General features: G+C 46.1%; 1 protein-coding gene across 4 annotated transcripts in view; it reads right to left on the reverse strand.

The window, feature by feature from the left end:
* The window catches only part of SETD2 (SET domain containing 2, histone lysine methyltransferase), a 95,357-nt gene extending 85,469 nt beyond the window's left edge, over positions 1-9,888 (reverse strand). For 2 of the 4 annotated variants that reach the window (XM_040994366.1, XM_040994363.1), the window contains exon 1: positions 9,620-9,888. Coding sequence is in view for 2 of the 4 variants with exons in the window: in XM_040994363.1 (XP_040850297.1) it covers positions 9,620-9,690 (71 nt within the window). In the remaining 2 variants the exon portion in view is untranslated. The remainder of the gene's footprint in view (positions 1-9,619) is intronic. The other 2 variants (XM_040994364.1, XM_040994367.1) reach the window with 2 other exon arrangements.
* Between the last annotated feature and the right edge of the window lie 8,848 nt (positions 9,889-18,736).

The raw sequence follows: 18,736 nt of genomic DNA on the forward strand, positions 1-18,736 counted from the left end.
TATTTAAGTGTATTCTGACATTGTAGGCAATAGCACACAGTCCAGTATCCCATTGTTAAAACACATTTCAACAGTCTCATTGGGAGTCCACCTGTAATTTTTAAATGGAAATGCACAATGCCAGCCTGGTATGATAGCGTAGCAATTAAAGTCCTCGCCTTGCACGCACTGGGATCCCATATGGGCGCAGGTTCTAATCCCAACAGACCTACTTCCCATCCAGCTCCCTGCTTGTGGCCTGGAAAGCAGTTGAGGATGGCCCAAAACCTTGGGACCCTGCACCCATGTGGGAGATCTGGAAGAAGCTCTTGGCTCCTGGCTTCAGGTTGGCTCAGTTCCGGCTGTTGCAGTCACTTGGGGAGTGCATCAACAGATGAAGATCTTCCTCTCCGTCTCTCCTCCTCTCTATGTCTGCCTTTCCAATAAAAAATAAATAAATCTTTTAAACATAGCATATATTTAAAAAAAGAGAGATGCACACTTCATTGTATCTTCACATCTTATGGATACTCCCACATGGGTACAGACTCCCCAAGCTTCAAGTCATCTTCTACTGCTTTCGCAGGTCACAAGCAGAGAACTGAATGGCAAGTGGAACAGCCGGGACACTTGAAAGGAGAGGATTAGCCAATCAAGCCACTGTACTGAGCCTACAGTAATTTTTGTGCAGCTTTTTAAAGAAATCATTTTGAAGATCAGTGCAATGGCTTAGCTAGTTAATACTCTACCTGTGAGTACTAGCATCCCATATGGGCTCCAGTTCATGCCCCAATTGTTCCACTTTCCATCCAGCTCCCTGCTTATAGCCCAGGCAAACAGTGCAGGATCCCTCAGGTCCTCCGACCTCTACACTCATGTGGAAAGCCTAGAGGGAAGGTCCTGACTGTTGGCTTCGGATCAGCTCCACCCTGGGTTACAGCTATTTGGGCAATGAAGCAGCAGATGGAAAATAGATCTGTCTCTTCTCCCTGGAAATCTGCCTTTCCAATATAAATACATCCTAAAAAAAATAATAATAAACCATCTTAAACACACTACCAGATCTTTCTGTATTCAAACATACATACATATAAAACATACATATGTATACATACACACATATAACCTCCAAAGCTTAAATGCAAAGTTATCCTCACAAAGTTAAAACAAAACAAAAAGACAATTAAATACAACCTGATTCTACAATGAAAAAATTGATATTTTCTGGATGACTAGCAAATTTTAAATATTAAATGATATGACTTTGGCCCAGCATGGTGGCTCAAAGGCTAATTCCTCACCTTGCATGAGCCAGGATGGCCACCAATTCGTGCCACAGCTGCTCTACTTCCCATCCAGCTCCCTGCTTATTGCCTGGGAAAACAGTAGAGGATGATCCAAAGCCTTGGAATCCTAAAGCAGCATGGAGACCCAGCTGAAGCTCCTGGCAACTGATTGCCTCAGCCACAGCCATTGCAGGCACTTGAGGAGTCAATCAGTGGATGGAAGATCTTTCTATGTCTCTCCCTCCTCTCTGTAAATCTGTTTTTCCAATAAAAAGTAAATGAATCCTTTTAAAAAGTGGTAAGCTAAATGTATATGAGAATTCAATGTATTATTGCAACTGAATTTTTTTCAAAATAAGTTTTCCAAAGTAGATAGGGGGGGTATGTGTTTAGACTAACAGGAGGCCTACAGCCAGTATCAGCGTACATGCCACATACCCAGTTCTAGCTTCTGACTGCAGCTTCCTGCTGATGTAGACCCACAGAGGCAGCAGTGATGGCTCAAGTAACTAGATCCCTGCCACCCCTAAGGAGCCCTTTGACTGAGTTCCTGACTTCTGCCCCAAGTGTTCAGGAAGTAGACCAACAGATGGGAGCTCTCTTTATATCTTCTGTCTCACTTATTCTGCTTCTTCATTTAGGGAAAAATTGTAAATAAAGAGTGTGCTCTCTGAAAGAGAAACAGAGTTCTAAATATGATTCAGTAACCAGATGTATATGGCTGCTCCCCTTTTTTTTCCAATTTATTTTTATTTCATTTGGAGGACAGAGAGTTCTTCCATCTGCTAGTTTACTCTCCCACATGCCCATAACAACCAAGAGCCCAGAACTCAAACTGTGTCTTCCATGTGAATGGCTGGTATTCAAATAGTTGAGCCCTAGTCATTTGCTACCTCCTAAGGTGTGCATAAGCAGGAAGCTGGGTCAGAAGCAGAGGCACTCTGATATGGGAAACGGAAGTCCTAAAATGGAAGTCCTAAGCAGCATCTTAACCACCACATAAACGGCATAGCTTCTAAGGGTGTTAGAAGAATAGCTATAAATGCATTACAAAGGTGTGTTAGAAGAATAGCTATAAATGCATTACAAAATACTTTATAGATACCCTTGGAAGAATGAACAGAAATAATGAAGCTTTTTAATCTCTAAGTTATCTTATCATCCAGTATGACTATCACAATCTCTCTGCAAAAACCAGCAAGCTTCATAGAACAATGAATGTTAGAGTAAAAAAAATTACTGCTGTAGTATAATGGGTTAAGCCAATGACTAACTAGCATCCCTTCTCACAACAATGGTTAAACTAGAGGGCTCAATCTCCTTTTGCTTCTTTGACTTTCAAATAAAAACTTTCATCAGGGCCCAGCAGCGGCCTAGCAGCTAAAGTCCTCATCTTGCACACACCAGGATCCCATATGGCACCAGTTAGGATCCCTATGACCCCACTTCCATTCCAGCTCCCTGTTTGTAGCTTGGGAAAGCAGTCAAGCACGGCCCAAAGCCTTGGGACCCTGCACTCACATGGGGAACCTGGAAGAAACTCCTGGCTTCGGATCAGCTCAGCTCTTGCCATTGAGGCAGTTGGGGAATGAATCAGACAGAAGATCTTCCTCTCTTATTCCTCTCTGTGTATCTGACTTTCCAATAAAAATAAATAAATCTTCAAAAAAAAAAAGAAGAGGAAGAAGAAACCTGCCCAAGTTCACAAACTTATTAACTAAAGGATTTAGATTCTAAACCAGAACTCCTGAAGCCAGTCTGTGGCACATGAGTTAAGTCACTACCTGAAACTCGGGTATTCCATCTGGGTGGCCATGGAGCACTGCCATCATTTAGAGAGTAAACTAACAGATAGAAGGAAAGGCAGCAAGATCCTCCAACTCTACATTTTGAATAAACACGTTTTAAAATAAGTAAACCAAGAATTTTGGCTCACAACTCACGGGTTTAACTTTTGTGTGCCCTAAACCTTCTTGGCAGTCTAAGTTTAAAGATTCCTTTTTTATGGGCGCTGGTTCTAATCCCGGCGGCCCCGCTTCCCATCCAGCTTCCTGCTTGTGGCCTGGAAAGCAGTAGAGGATGGCCCAAAGCTTTGGGACCCTGCACCCGCGTGGGAGACCCGGAAGAGGTTCCTGGTTCCTGGCTTCAGATCAGCGCAGTACCAGCCGTTGCACTCACTTGGGGAGTGAATCATCGGACGGAAGATCTTCCTCTCTGTCTCTTCTCCCTGTATATCTGACTTTGTAATAAAAATGAATAAATCTTAAAAAAAAAAAAAAGATTCCTTCTTGGGGTTAGCACCCTGGGATAGGTTAATCCTCCAGCTATGACACCAGCACCCCATATGGGTGCTAGTTCAAGTCCTAGCTTCTGCACTTGTGATCCAGCACCCTGCTAATGCCCTAACAAAACAGCAGAGGAAGGTCCAAATCCTTGGACTCTTACACCCACACAGGAGACCGAGAAGAAGCTCCAGACTCCTGGCTTCAGACTGGCCCAGTTCTAGCCTGTAGCCATTTGGGGAATAATTCAGAGGATGGAATAACTCTGTCTCTTCTCTGTAATTCTGCCTTTCAAAATATATAATATATACGTAAATTCTTCTTAGTCTAGTATTTTTAGATGCATAAGGGGCCAACATAGTGGTACAGCACATTAAGCAGCCACTGCAATGCCAGCAGCCAGTGTCTTAGTGCCAGTTTAAGTCCCAGCTATTATACTTCCTATCAAGGGCTCTACTAAAGCACCTGGGAAAAGCAGCACAAAAGCTCAAAGATTGGGCCCCTGCCACCCAAGTCAGAGACCCAGATGTAGTTCCAAGTTCCTGGCTTCAATGTAGCCAATCGGGGCAACGAACCAGCAGACAGGTCTCTGTCACTCCGCCTTTCAAATAACTGAGAAAAGAAAAACATGATTACAAAGGAAACCCATTATGAGGGAAAATGACTAATTTGTGATACAGTAATACATACACCTAAACATCAAGTGGCTCTTACATCCACTGTAATTTCAATGTTTATGACAAATATCTTGATACCTATAATAACTTTTCTAAAATATCTGTGATTTGTACTTACAGTAAAAATCACAAGTATCATTAGTAATACTTCAGCTTGTTGTTTATTTAGTAACTGAATGAAATGTTAACTTTACCCCAAATTCATGAAGGTTACCCACCTTAAGACCTTTCTACTGCACACTAATACAATCCTCTTCACCCTGGAATCTAAAGGACCAATCCTTCATCCTTCTCTTTCAACAGAGGCTCCCTTAGTAACCACACCCAGTCACACGGTTTGAAATAATGCCAAATTTGGATGAAAAATTCTTTTCAATTCAGATCTTTTCCTTTAATTCCATACTTGGATATCAATTCAACACAAATGTCTAACAAGCATCTCAAATTTCTAATTTTCTCTTTGTAAGAGATTTAGCTGTTTACTTGAAAAGCAGAGTTAGAAAGGAAGAGACAGAGAAAGATCTTCCATCGGCTAGTAAACTCCCCAGCTGGCCCCAATATCTGGACTGTGGCAGGCCAAAGCCAGGAGAGGTATCCAATTTCCCATGTGAGTAGCAAGGACCCAATACCTGAGCCTCCCTCCACTGTTTTTCTAAAGGCACACAAACAGGAAGCCGAATCAGAAGTAAAACACAGGAACACCAACCAGCACACTTCTGGAAAGCCAGCATCACAGAATTGGTTGGCTTTACCTGCTGTGCCATAATCTCGGTCCCACCAAGCTTACTACATCTTAAACTGAACTCCTAATATCTATCCTGAAAACTGATCTTTCTACACTAATCCATCTTTTTTTTTTTTTTAGATTTTTATTTATTTATTGGAAAGTCAGATATACAGAGAGGAGGAGAGAGAGAGGAAGATCTTCTGTCCAATGATTCACTCCCCAAGAGAGCGAAACACCAGATGCTATGCCAATCCGAAGCCAGGAGCCAGGAACTTCTTCTGGGTATCCCACACGGGTGCAGGGTCCCAAAGCATTGGGCTGTCCTCAACTGCTTTCCCAGGCCACAAGCAGGGAGCTGGATGGGAAGTGGAACTGCCAGGATTAGAACCGGCGCCCCTATGGGATCCCGGCGCATTCAAGGCGAGGACTTTAGCCACTAGACCACGCCGCCGAGCCCCTAATCCATATCTTAATCAATGGTAACTTTCACATTTGATTTTAGCCAAAAGGTCAAGAAGCGATAATTTTAACTTTCTAATTGCTCAGACCAAACACCTGGACCCATTCTTGACTCCTATCACACATCACATCTGACTTATCAACAAATCCTACTTGTTTGATCATCAAAAATATACCATAGGAGCCTGGCATGGTGGCCTAGCAGCTAAAGTCCTCACCTTGAACATGCCAGGATCCCATATGGATGCAGATTCTAATCCCGGCATCCCTGCTTCCCATCCAGCTCCCTGTTTGTGGCCTGGGAAAGCAGTTGAGGACGGCCCAAAGCCTTGGGACCCTGTACCTGCATGGGAGACCCAGATGAAGCTCCAGGCTCCTGGCTTCAGATCAGCTCAGCTCCAGCCATTGTGGTCGCTTGGGGAGTGAATCATTGGATGGAAGATCTTTCTGTCTCTCCTCCTCTCCATATATGTTACTTTGCAATAAAAATAACTACATCTTAAAAAATAGATACCCTAAATCCATCTATGTGTCACCACTCCTCTGTAACCACCTGAGTACAAGTCCCCAGCACTTTTCTTCAGGATTACTAGCTTTCTAATAAGAGTCCATGCTTCCATTGTTGTTGCCCTCTGCAACACAAGTGATCTCCCCAAAACTGAAAGCAAACCATGCCATTCCTCAGCTCAAAATCCCCTGCAAAGTCCTTAGAAAGGCTCGAGAAATACTATGGAATTTGTACCCCATCTCGCTTTGATCCAATTTACTCTTCCTTCTTGATCCTGCTATTCTAATCACACTGGACAGAACTCACAAGTCAGTCTCGGCATCTTGCAGTAACTGCTTCTTCTTGAAATGCTTTCTCTCCAAGTATTAACATGGCTACCTCGGGCCCGGCGCGGTGGCGCAAGTGGTTAAAGGTCCTCACCTTGCACCCCCGGGATCCCATATGGGCGCCGGTTCTAATCCCGGCAGCCCCGCTTCCCTTCCAGCTCCCTGCCTGTGGCCTGGGAAAGCAGTCGAGGACGGCCCAAAGCTTTGGGATCCTGCACCCGCGTGGGAGACCCGGAAGAGGCTCCTGGCTTCGGATCGGCATAGCATCGGCCCGTTGCGCTCACTTGGGGAGTGAATCATCGGACGGAAGATCTTCCTCTCTGTCTCTCCTCTCTGTATATCCGCCTTTCCAATGAAAAAAAATAATAAAAATAAATCTTTAAAAAAAAAAAAAACATGGCTACCTCCCCTGGAGTCACTGACAAGAGACTCACCTAGTCTACCCCATTTTAAACTATAATCTCCTCTTCAACAATTCTGAATTCCCCTCATCCTCCACTTTCCAAAGCACTTGCCTTTGAACATTCAATTTACCCCTCATTAGAATGTAAACTTCACATGAGCAAAATGGTTGGCCTGAGTGTGCCTACCTCTGGCAGCATCTCCATCATGGCAAAGTACTTGCCTGCTTCCCTCATTAGAAAACATTCTAACTAGATGTAATTAACAGTGTCTCCAACACCTATCCTTGGGCCACCTCCTACACAACAGCTAACACACAGATATTCAAGTGATTACAGTTATTCTCATTTGAAACAATATCCTAAATGCTGCATGAAAAAGATCAGACCTTACAGCTGTATCTGATTTTCAAAAGTAAGCACAGAACATGAGGCCTCAACTGTTACTCTAATCAAGATAAATTTACTTTTCACCTCAATTTCTTCATATACCTAAGCACCATTTCAAACTCTGCAAAACCTTCATTTCTCCTCTCCACCAAACCAAGGTAATCTTTTGTGCGCAACTGAAGCCCTAAATTTTTGTTGAATGCTTTTCATGCATTATCTCATCTAATTCTCCCAAAGTCCTGCCAAGCTGCTGCTACTACTATTTCAAAGACATAGTTCAAAGACAAGAAAACTGAACCTCAGAAAGATGCAAGTCACTTGTCCAAGGTTAAGTTAGTGTTCAAACTCAGGCCTGAAATTCAAGTTCTTTAAACGCTGTACTGTGCTGCCTTTCCCTCTGTAATTGTATATAAACACTAATTAACTTATACATACTTCCTCAGAGCTTGATGTCACTTCTGATTTTCTAGGTTAAGCTTCATTTCTTCATCTGGAAAGCAGGTGATATTGTTCAGGATGCCTAACAAGATCCCCCTCCAGTCTGTACAGTATCATGAAAGGAAACTGTATAATTACTTACATATCACATACAGGTTAACACACAGGGAGAATACATAGATTTAGAATTTAGTCACTGTTAGAAATCTGAAGCAGTAGAGACAGAAACATAGTAAAAACTCTTAAGACCTTCTGGAATGTGAGAAAATGTTGATTTGTCTCCCACTCATGTTTACCAAAGATGCCCCCCTGAGTCCATTTACCTGCATATTATGAAAAACTGTCTTCTCCCAGGAAATACAAGAATGTTATGCTTAAGGCTGCGGGACTTCAACACACCAGTTAGTAAGAGGAACTGAAAGCAAGCACTTGGTCCAGTCAGAGGCTGCCCTGTTACTTTGTAGCACTTACTTCAAAAAGCATTTCTTGAACAATGATACACATTTTTTGTAAGACTTCTGACTTCTCAAACCAAAAATCTGTAACATGAACTTTGCAATTGGGCTAAGCTGTCCAATAAACACACAAAAATCTAATTAAGGTAATATTAAACCATGGCTCAGAAACCATGAAAAGATAAAGCCATGCTGGGTCTCCCTATTGCAAGGGAAGACCGGGTTTTGTTTTAGAAAGGCAAAAGAACCAGTTATGTTTTGTCACCAAGATGACCACAAATACTCCAACAAAATTCTGTGTTGCCACCAGTTCTAGAACTAAGCATGTACGAGTCAGACATTTCTAGACCAAGGTGAAAGGTTTAGCAAGGAAAAGAACACAGAAAAATTAAGGCGAAATGCTTGCCAAAAAAAGAGCAAAGTTCTTGGAATCATTCCGGTGGTAAAAGTTTGACAGTTTCATTTGAAACCACCCCCCCCCCACACACACACACACACACTGAACCACGTCAGTTTGAAATGCTCCGTATTCCTATACCTAAACTTCAACAGCCGCAAACGGGGCTTTTCAAAACAATGGTCTTGCCAGGCTAAGGGGAAAAAGAGGTGACTCCAGGCTCGAAAAGGGAAGCCCTGTTAGCTACCAGCAGCAGACACAAGCTCAAGAGATACAGTCAAGTCTTTACTTCGGTTTTCTACAACACTGTCTTCTTTAAAGAATCCTCAAATGATCCTTGGTTTGTAAGTCTTCATCACAAGAAGTAAAAGTCATCCATTTAGGGTTGAGAGCTTCCCGTGACCAAGAAAAAAAAAAGTCTTCGAAAGTGTGCATATCCCTTAAGCTACAAGAACACCTAAGGTCGCTCAGGCGGCTTTCATTTTCGGGCAAAGAGAAAAGGAAAAAAAAGAAAAACCGACCCGGTGTCACCTCAACAACGGGGCCACCCAGATCTCGCCATCATTGCAAAACCCAAGTGCCAAAGGTGCAAAAAAAATGTGAATCCGGAAGCATTACGGGGCCAGGATCGAGTTTCCAGGGGAGGAAAGAAATAAATAAGTCAAATCCCGGGAGTGCAGCGCGGGAGCCCCCCTCAGCAAAACCCCGGGGCCGGGCGACGCACGCTAGGCCCTTCCGGCTCGAGCCGCCATCGCCGGGAGGTTGGGAAAGACCCGGGCCAGGCTTTCACCCGAGCCCGGGGATTCGCGGCCTACCCTCACCGGCCGCCCTCCTATCGGCCCCGGCGGCAGCTGCTCCAACTCGGAGCATTCCGCCTTACTCTCCTGCGCCTAACAGCTGGACCAGGGCCGCCCATGGGGGAAGTCACCGGGAGCGCCCAGGCCCGGACCGGCCCGAGTCCTTGCGGACGCGGCAGCAGCCGGAGGAGCAGCAGCCGCCGAGGCCGCGGCCGCCCCTCCCCCACAGGGCCGGCCCAACCGCCGCAGCGACGCGAGCCGCGGCGCCCATGCCGGGCCCCAAGCGCCGGCCCGCCGCGGACCCGAGGCCAGGCGGCCCCCGGGGGGAAGGCGACGCGGGCCTGCCCCTCACGACCGACTGCGCGAGGCCGCCGCGGGCCCGTTAGTCCTCACACGCCGGTCCCGCGCCGCCGCCGCCGCCGCCACCACCCATCAGGACGCGCCGCCCTCAGCTGAGGCTACGGACAGCAGCGGGAGGCCGCGGAGCTGATACTCACTCTAGGGTCGGGTGTTCGGGGTCGTAGAAATCCCCCATCTTCGGAGGCGGCTGCGGGGGCAGCTGCTTCATCGGGATCCGCTGGAGGCGGCGACGCGAGCCCCCTCCCCGCGGCAGGGCCGACGCGCGGGGGAGGGGGACGGGAGGGAAGGAGGCCGCTGGTCCGACCGCGGCGGCGGCGGCAGGGGCGGCCCGAGTCGCTAGCACCCTCGCTCCGTCCCTCCCTCCCTTCCTCCCTCCCTCCCTCCGGCGCCCGCCCGCCCGCTCGCTCGCTCGCTCGCCCGCCAGCGGCCCACTCCCTCGCACACTCCCTCGCGGAGCGACGCGCACCCCGCCCGCCTCACGGCCTGGCAGGCTCGGCCCCTTAAAGAGACACACACGGGCCTCCCCTTGACCGCCGCCAGTCGGCGCGCCTGCAGCTGCGGGCAGATCGCCTGGCAGGAGCGGGCGGGGCCGGGCACAGTCCAAGCGGACCCTGCCTGCCTGACGACGGCTACCCCAAACAATAAACTGCCCGGGTCCCAGGGGTGTGTTGGCCGGTGTGGGATCTGGAGCGACAGCGCCGTGATCCCCCTCCCTCCGTCTGCCTAGCGACCCGGGCGGAGGTGGGGAGGGAGGGAGGGAGGGTCGCGGAGGTGTGGCTCCCGTCGGTTCTGAGGTGCTGAGCGGGCGGCGTCGCTGCGACCGCCCTGGACTGCCACCGCACACCCTCCCTCGGTAGATCTCAAGACCTGCCGCCCGGAGCCCCGGAGCCTGCCGCGGCGCCGACGTCTCTCCACAGCACTCCCGGCTCTGAGGTAAATGTGGCCGCCGCGCCTCGCCGAACTTCATTTCTCCTCCAGTTCTTCCCCCCCCCACCCCCAGGCCTGCGCGACGTGCCCCTCAGAGGAACGTGGAATCGAAGGCTTCGCTCCGAGATCGAGCTCCCCTTCATCCTTCCTCCCGGACACCCCATTCTCCTCTCCCGCCTCCCGTCAGGCCTGCTGCCAAGCACCCCGAAACCCGAAGGCTGCAGCTAACCGTGCGTGGCTCTCGAGGCCTTGGAGGGCAGTAAGAGCCTCAAGCAGGGGCTATGACTCACTTGGACACAGAAATGGCAAGATTGAGATAAAGGAGGACGATTCGAAAGGGCTACCAGGTTTTCGTTCTTTAGGATGGGGGAAGGAGAAGCAGGAATGCATTGAAACGTTTGGGGCCTCGAAGAACAACTGGCAGCGGTTGGTCATTTTGAAATTAGGGATTCATTAGGGTCAGCTATGATATTTTTTTTTTCCCCACTAGTTTTTAAATTGGACTTGACCAGCAACCAATAGGATGTCGTAATTAATGAAACGCGATCTCAGTAATGGCCTTCATCCTTCACAGCTGTGCCTGCGTCCTTTATTAGGAAATCAGCCTGTCTGTTGTGTCTTAGCATTACTTCAATCTTGGTGATTCTTGGCATTTCGATGAACCAGCCCCCACCCCACCCCTACCTTTCCTTTAAGTACAGCATCAATCTTGGGGCGTGGGGGGTGGTCACTCCCTAGGGCTGTCTCCGGTGGCCACTTTGGTCGCTATAAACTGCTAGTAATTCCCCTGTGCTTTGCTTTGTTGTGAGATGAATTGTGCACAGGTCCTCAGAGTTGTGAGGCTTAAGTGAGATAATACGTGGAAAGCCCTTAACCTCTGTAGATGCCTGAAAGGACAATGATGAAGAACTGACTAGCCGTCTCTGGCACAGTGGCTCCCGGCCACCCTTTTAGCAGCCAAATGACACTGGGGCATGGTGGCTCCTGGAGGTTCCAGTGCCTTGTCTGGAAAATAGATGTCACTACCCCACCCCCACACCCCCCGCAGCACAGAAAAGGCTGTGAAGAAGTTTGCACAGGTGCCTGTAAGTGTTGTCCTTCATGCTTCAAAAGAACCATAGTGACCTGTGCCTTAGATCCACTGTAGGCCGTGGAGAGTCACTAAGTGTTGAACGGGCAGGGCAAGGCTATTTTTGGTGAAGGTGGCTGGAGTAGAATAAATATTAGATGATGAGAAATGAAACTGAAGTGAATGGCGGTGGGGAGGGGGAAGACAGTCAAGTAAAAGTTTCCTTTTGTAACAGAGTAACAGTTGTCTTGCTGAAAGTGTGCGTAGAGTCTGGAATACCTGGTTCCTTGATAGCATTGGTCCCCCCAGAATCCACTGCAAAATGCACATCACACCATAGGGGTCAGTCAGTGGGGATTCTAAGCCCTGAACACAGAGAAATACCTACAGTTCACAGACAGTCCCTTTGTGTATGGTTTTCTTTTTTTTTTTTTTTTTTTATTGGAAAGGCGGATATACAGAGAGCAGAGAGACAGAGAGGAAGATCTTCCGTCCGATGATTCACTCCCCACAACGGGCCGATACTATGCCGATCCGAAGCCAGGAGCCTCTTCCGGGTCTCCCACGCGGGTGCAGGGTCCCAAAGCTTTGGACCGTCCTCGACTGCTTTTCCGGGCCACAGGCAGGGAGCTGGAAGGGAAGCGGGGCTGCCGGGATTAGAACCGGCGCCCATATGGGATCCCGGGCGTGCAAGGCGAGGACTTAACCACTTGCGCCACCGCGCTGGGCCCTGTGTATGGTTTTCTTAGGTGTTCTTGGTGTTCCTTGGAGCCATTCTCTTGTTACTTTCCCACGCACATTAGCAGGGAGCTAGATTGCTGGTGGAGCACCTGGAACTCTAATCATTGCTTGTAGGATACCAACATCCCAGGTGATGGCTTCACTCCAACACAGCGCCAGCCCCATGGATTGAAATTTAATCCCCTGGGGGCCTGGTGTGGTGACCTAGCAGCTAAAGTCTTCCAAGATCCCTCAAGCAGGGATCCCATATGGATGCTGGTTCTAATCCCCCACAGCTCCATTCCCATCCAGCTCCCTGCTTGTGGCCTGGGAAAACAGGTGAGGACGGCCCAAGCCTTGGGACCCTGAACCCACATGGGAGACCTGGAGGAAGTTCCTGTATCCTGGCTTCGGATTGGCACAGCACCAGCGGTTGTAGTCACTTGGGGAATGAACCATCGGATGGAAGATCTTCCTCTCTCCCCCTCTCTGTGTATCTGACTTTGCAATAAAAATAAATAAATCTTAAAAAAAAAAAAAGAAAGAAATGTAATCCCCTTTGTGAAGTACTGAATAGTAGAAACTTATTCCAAATATAGTATTGATAGGTGGGGGCTTTCTTGACAAGTGACTAAAACTGGATAGGATCATTAAGTTTGAACCCCTAATTAAATCCTGATGGTTTTACAGAGGGAATGGAAAAACAGACATTATTCTATGTCTCTTGTCATGTGATCTGTTGTGTACTTCCCGGAGACTGTCTGATCAAGAATACTATCACTAGATTGGATCTCCCTAGACTTTGTACCTCCAACAAGCTAAGCTTGTTTTCTTTATAAAAGCAGCCCACCTCAATAGGTATTTGGCCTAGTGGTCAAGATGTTAGTATCTCATATCACAGTACCTGATTCAAGTCCTGGCTGTTCCCAGTTCCAGCTTCCTATGAAAGCAGGCCCTGGGGAAGAAGCATGTGATGATTCACAGTAGTTGGGTCCCTGGCACCCATGTGGGTGGATTGAGTTCCTGGCTTCCAGCTTCAGTTTAGGCCACTGCAGACTTTTGGGACATAAGCTAGCCAGGTGGGAGCTTCTACCCCTCCCTCTGTATCTGTCTATCTCAGTCTGTGTATGTGTATGTCTCAAATTTAAACAATAACAACAGGGCCTGGCGCCACAGCAATAGTTAAGGTTCTTGCCTTTAAAAAAAATAAATAACAACAAAAAAGCCTGACTCAGATATCCCATTAATGAAAAGTGGACTAGTATATACATAACTAAAATTATGTTTGAGTCTGTACAAGAAAATTCAACATTGAAATAGAAACATGACTTGACTATCTTTAAGAAACTATTGGGCCCGGCGCGGTGGCGCAAGTGGTTAAAGGTCCTCGCCTTGCACGCCCGGGATCCCATATGGGCGCCGGTTCTAATCCCGGCAGCCCCGCTTCCCATCCAGCTCCCTGCCTGTGGCCCAGGAAGGCAGTCGAGGACGGCCCAAAGCTTTGGGACCCTGCACCCGCGTGGGAGACCCCGAAGAGGCTCCTGGCTTCAGATCGGCATAATATCGCCCCGTTGCGCTCACTTGGGGAGTGAATCATCGGACGGAAGATCTTCCTCTCTGTCTCTCCTCTCTGTATATCCGCCTTTCCAATAAAAAAAATAATAAATAAATAAATAAATAAATAAAAAGAAACTATTGTATATAGGTTTCTTTTTTCCTAAAGATTTATTTATTTTTATTGGAAAGGCAGATATACAGAGAGGAGGAGAGACAGAAAGATCCTCCATCCAATGACTCATTCCCAAAGCAGCCCCAGTGGTTGGTGCTGAGCCAATCTGAAGCCTGGAGTCAGCTTCTTCCAGGTCTCCCACGCAGGTGCAGGGTCCCAAGGCTTTGGGCCATCCTCTGCTGCTTTCCCAGGCTGCAAGAAGGGAGCTGGATGGGAAGCAGTGCCACCGGGATTGGAATCAGCACCCATGTGGGATCCTGGTGCATTCAAGGCGAGGACTTAACCACTAGGCAATCATGCCAAGCCTCCCAGCAGCATTTTAAAGACTGTGCCAAATCCTCATCCTTAGACTCATACTTTTAATTCAATTTTTACGTCAACTTGCTGCTGTACCTTCATAGTGTCCTTTTTCTGTAGTTGTTTTTACTGAAGAATCAAGCTGTCTAGTCTATATTGCTTTTCACCAGACTTTAGGTAGAAATATATCCATATTCCAGTTCTTCACTTCTCTTGTAGACAGAAGCAGTCATCCTTTATATTCTTTTTTTTTAAATCTTTATTTTTTTATTTTTTTTAAGATTTATTTTATTTTTATTAGAAAGTCAGATATACAGAGAGGAGAAGAGACAGAGAGGAAGATCTTCTGTCCGATGATTCATTCCTCAAGTGAGCGCAATGGCTGATGCTATGCCGATCCAAAGCCAGGAGCCTCTTTTAGGTCTCTCATGCGGGTGCAGGGTCCCAAAGCCTTGGGCCATCCTCCACTGCTTTCCCGGGCCACAGGCAGGGAGCTGGATGGGAAGCGGGGCTGCCGGGATTAGAACCAGCGCTCATATGGGATCCCGGGCGTTCAAGGCGAGGACCTTAACCACTGTGCCACCACACCAGGCCCCATCCTTTATATTCTATAGTGTTTGACCCTGCATGTGCCATGTGTTAGCGAACAATTGTTTTGCTGCTTTTTTTTTTGAAACCTTAATTTTTTTTTCTTTTCATCAAGAGACTCTGGAAACGTTCATATTGCATTTTTGAGCATATTGTTGGAGTTGGCTAATCTAACATCCAGGCAACCACTCTTTTCTCTCATTTGTAAGCTCTTCTGTCTTATTTATAAGCTATTTCAAGGACTTGAAAGAGTGCATTAAAAAGAACCCTACACTTGAGTGGGTAGCAGTGCTTTTACTAGGTAATTTTTTCTTTAGTATAGGTTAACATTGTCTTTCATATAGTTACTAAACATTCAGGGAACTGAATGTAGCACCTTTGTTTCACTCCTTTTTGTTTTGGTTCTTAACACTCTTGCAAAGAACCAGAGCCTCTTGTTGTATTGTTTTGTCTCTTCCATAGAAGATGACAGTCCTGAAGGCTATTGTATTGATGGGAAAACCAACAGCTCCAAAGGTTAAGGTACATCTCCTGGGTGAGCACATGACTAAGGAGAGGTAAAGCCAGGATTTCAACCAGGTTATCTGACTCAACACATTTTTTAAACACAACAGCTAGATTTTTTTTTAATTGTTTATTCTTATTTGAAAGGCAGGTATACAGAAAGAAGGATAGAGAAGGTCTTCTATTAACTGATTTACTCCCCAAATGGCCTCAACTGCCAGAGCTGATCTGAAATCAGGAGCTAAGAGCTACTTCCAGGTCTTCTATATGGGTGCGGGGTCCCAAGAACTTGGATGATCCACCACTGCTTTCTCAGGCTGTAAGTAGGAAGCTGGATGGGAAGTGGAGCAACTGGATTCAAATTGGCATCCATATGGGATGCTGGCACCACAGAATGTAAAATTACCTTTTTGAGCCATGGTACTGCCCCCAAAACATTAATTTCTATCACCAATAAATAATAATGCCTATTATAAGTACTGATGAGCAAAAGAAAATTGGCAAATAAGTGTTTAAAGTAATAAAATGTAATTTGGTTAATAAAAGCAAGAAATAATACATAATTTGCTGGATAATAAAGCAAAGAAAAAAAACTAATTTCCTAAACAACAAAGTGATACAATTTGAAGGTGTGACATGCTGCAGCATCAGATGGCAGATGCTGGCACAGGGGACAAATTCTGTCAAGTTAAACTACAGAACCACCTGGAGAGTGCAAGATCCAGGAGTGGGAGTGGGCCCATTAGGAAAGCGGTGGGTACCAGGACTGGGGAGGGAGGCATGGCTAGACAGTGGCACCCACCAGCAGGTGTATGGGCTGGATAGTGGAGCTGATTGGGTTGAACTAGGCTTCAGTGCCCATTGACATGGATGAGAGATGAATGGGATGTGGAACAGACTGGACCAGTCTGCTGGACATACTGACAAGCACAGGAACCAGAGCAGGGGATAGGCCTGGTAGGAGTTATTGCAGGAAGCTCCCACTGCTTTGCGTGAGTGCTGAGTATGTGATGGGCAGGATCAGGATGGGCTGCAAAACCCACTGATTTGTTTAAAAGACACGGCTGGAGACAGAACTGACCCAGCAGTTGCAACCACCAGCGTGTGCATAAGCTAATTGGTACAACAGACTTTGCCAGACCCTGTACTGGCAAGCACACAAAAGAACCAAGTCTGGGATCACCTCAGATGAAGTTTCTTTGGGGATCCCCCAACTGAATCACTGGACTCAGAATCCCAACCCTGGAGAGAGTTGCAGGTTCAATGGTCTGAGAGTAGAGTGCATGTGTCAGAGCTGGGCCGCCTCAGTAGCTTAGATGGAGCAGTGAACAGCATATCCAGGTGCAAATGGAGGATACAGCAGTATATTGGAGCCTGCAGAGGACACCTGATTCCATAACAGAGGATTGAAAACAGAGCAAATTGATCAACTGTCCCAGCCAAGTGTTGGCAGTGAATATCCGGGCAAACAGAGACTCCAAGGTGGATTATGTCAACCAGTGGATTATATGGAGAGATTTGATTGTGCTTGGAGTGGCGAGATTGGCAGTAATTCAGAAATTTTGAATTACCAAAACCTATTGAACAGGATCTTTAAAGTATGCCCCACATCAGGGGCCCTGGGATGACATTGGGTGGCTATCCTTCGGCCCAGGGTATGCAAGCAGTTGGGAGGCTGGGTGTGGTCTCCCAGATACAGGAAGGGAAAAAAGAGAATGTAGAAATAATGGTCTCAGGCCTGGCATGGTGGTTTAGGGGTTAAAGTCCTTGCCTTAAATGCACCAGGATCCCATAGGGGCGCTGATTCTGATCCTGGCAGCTCCAATTCCCATCCAGCTCCCTACTTGTGGCCTGGGAAAGCAGTCAAGAACAGCCCAAAGCCTTGGGACCCTGCACCCATGTGGGAGACCTAGAAGAAGATCCTGGCTCCTGGCTTTGGATTGACGCAGCACCAGCCATTGCGGTCACTTGGGGCATGAACCATCTGACAGAAGATCTTCCTCTCTGTCTCTCCTCCTCTCTGTATATCTGACTTTGTAATAAAAATAAATCAATCTTAAAAAAAAAAGAAATAATGGTCCCACCCACCTTGACCCTTTGTACCCTAATCGACTATGTAAAAATCATCAAAATAAAAATAATTATCTTTAAAAAATTTGTTTTATTTGAAAAGTAACATTACAGAAAGTAAGACTGAGATAATGTCTTTTGTTTTTTATCTGCTAATTCACTCACCAAATGACCAAAGCCAGAAACCCATAGCTTCCTCTGATCTCCGAGTTGTACTCGAGTCATCCTCCTGCTTTCCCAGGTGCATTAGCAGGGAGCTGAGTTAGCACAACCAACACAAACTGGCTCACATAAGGGATGCCAGCCTCGCAAGCAGAGATTTAACTCTACACCACACACTTCCCCCTGGATCTTTTTTGTTCCAAAGAGGGAACAGGGTTATACATAGGACACCCAGGAGTTTTTAGAAAGTGATTCTGTTTCTAAAACTAAATAGCAGTATTCTATCATTATGTATTTTACCGTTATTTTCTCTACCTTATGTGTAATGAGCATTTGTGTCCATTTACTGTTGAGTAAAATTCTGTATGTGTGTATTCTTTAAATCAACAAACTCTAATATAATGGTATATCCTAATGACATTTCGGGAATTGTGCTTCATAGAAGTAAAAAGTACATAGCCTATATACGCAAAGAGTTTGAGTGTATCATTTGTGATAGGAAAAGTAAATACTCATCAATAAGAAATTAATACATCTGAACCAAATATGCTTTCACTTAAAAGAGTGAATTCTAGCTAATAAAAAGAATTTTGAATGTTTCCAACATAAAGAAATGATAAATATGGTGGTAAATGTCATTTTTTCTAATCAGATCAATGCACATTGTATACATGTAATGAAATACCACACTGTATTCCGTGAACAACTAGAATACTCTGTGTCAACTAAAAATAAAAATGTTTTAAAAGAGTGAGTTGTAGTGTTCTGGAGGCATTCTATGAAGTTCTATATTTTATCAAATGGGAGAAGCAAGAGGTTTCGGCTTAATGCAAGTGAACATATATACTCACGTATATATTTGATTATTTTTAAATCTCAGGTATAGATAGATGTATCCTATTTAGTTAGCTTGAGTTCTCTTTGCTTGGGAATTGGGAAAAGCAAAGGAAAAAAGTGAGAAATGACTACTAACACTTCGTTAAATTCTTTGAGAGTCCATAATATGAAAATTTCAGATAAATGTCAAATTGTGAGATGATAGAGGTCACAATATTAATACAGATTAATTATTATCTATTATCTAAAATCATATGGATATCAACTGAAAAAGACAAATTCCAGAGTAATATTTTCTTGCTATCCTTAAAATACATAAGAGGGGGCTGGCACAATGGTTCAATGAGAGCA

Source organism: Ochotona curzoniae, unplaced genomic scaffold (assembly GCF_017591425.1).
Source record: "Ochotona curzoniae isolate NIBS_2020 unplaced genomic scaffold, NIBS_Ocur_1.0 contig_908, whole genome shotgun sequence".
Lineage (NCBI taxonomy): Eukaryota > Metazoa > Chordata > Mammalia > Lagomorpha > Ochotonidae > Ochotona > Ochotona curzoniae.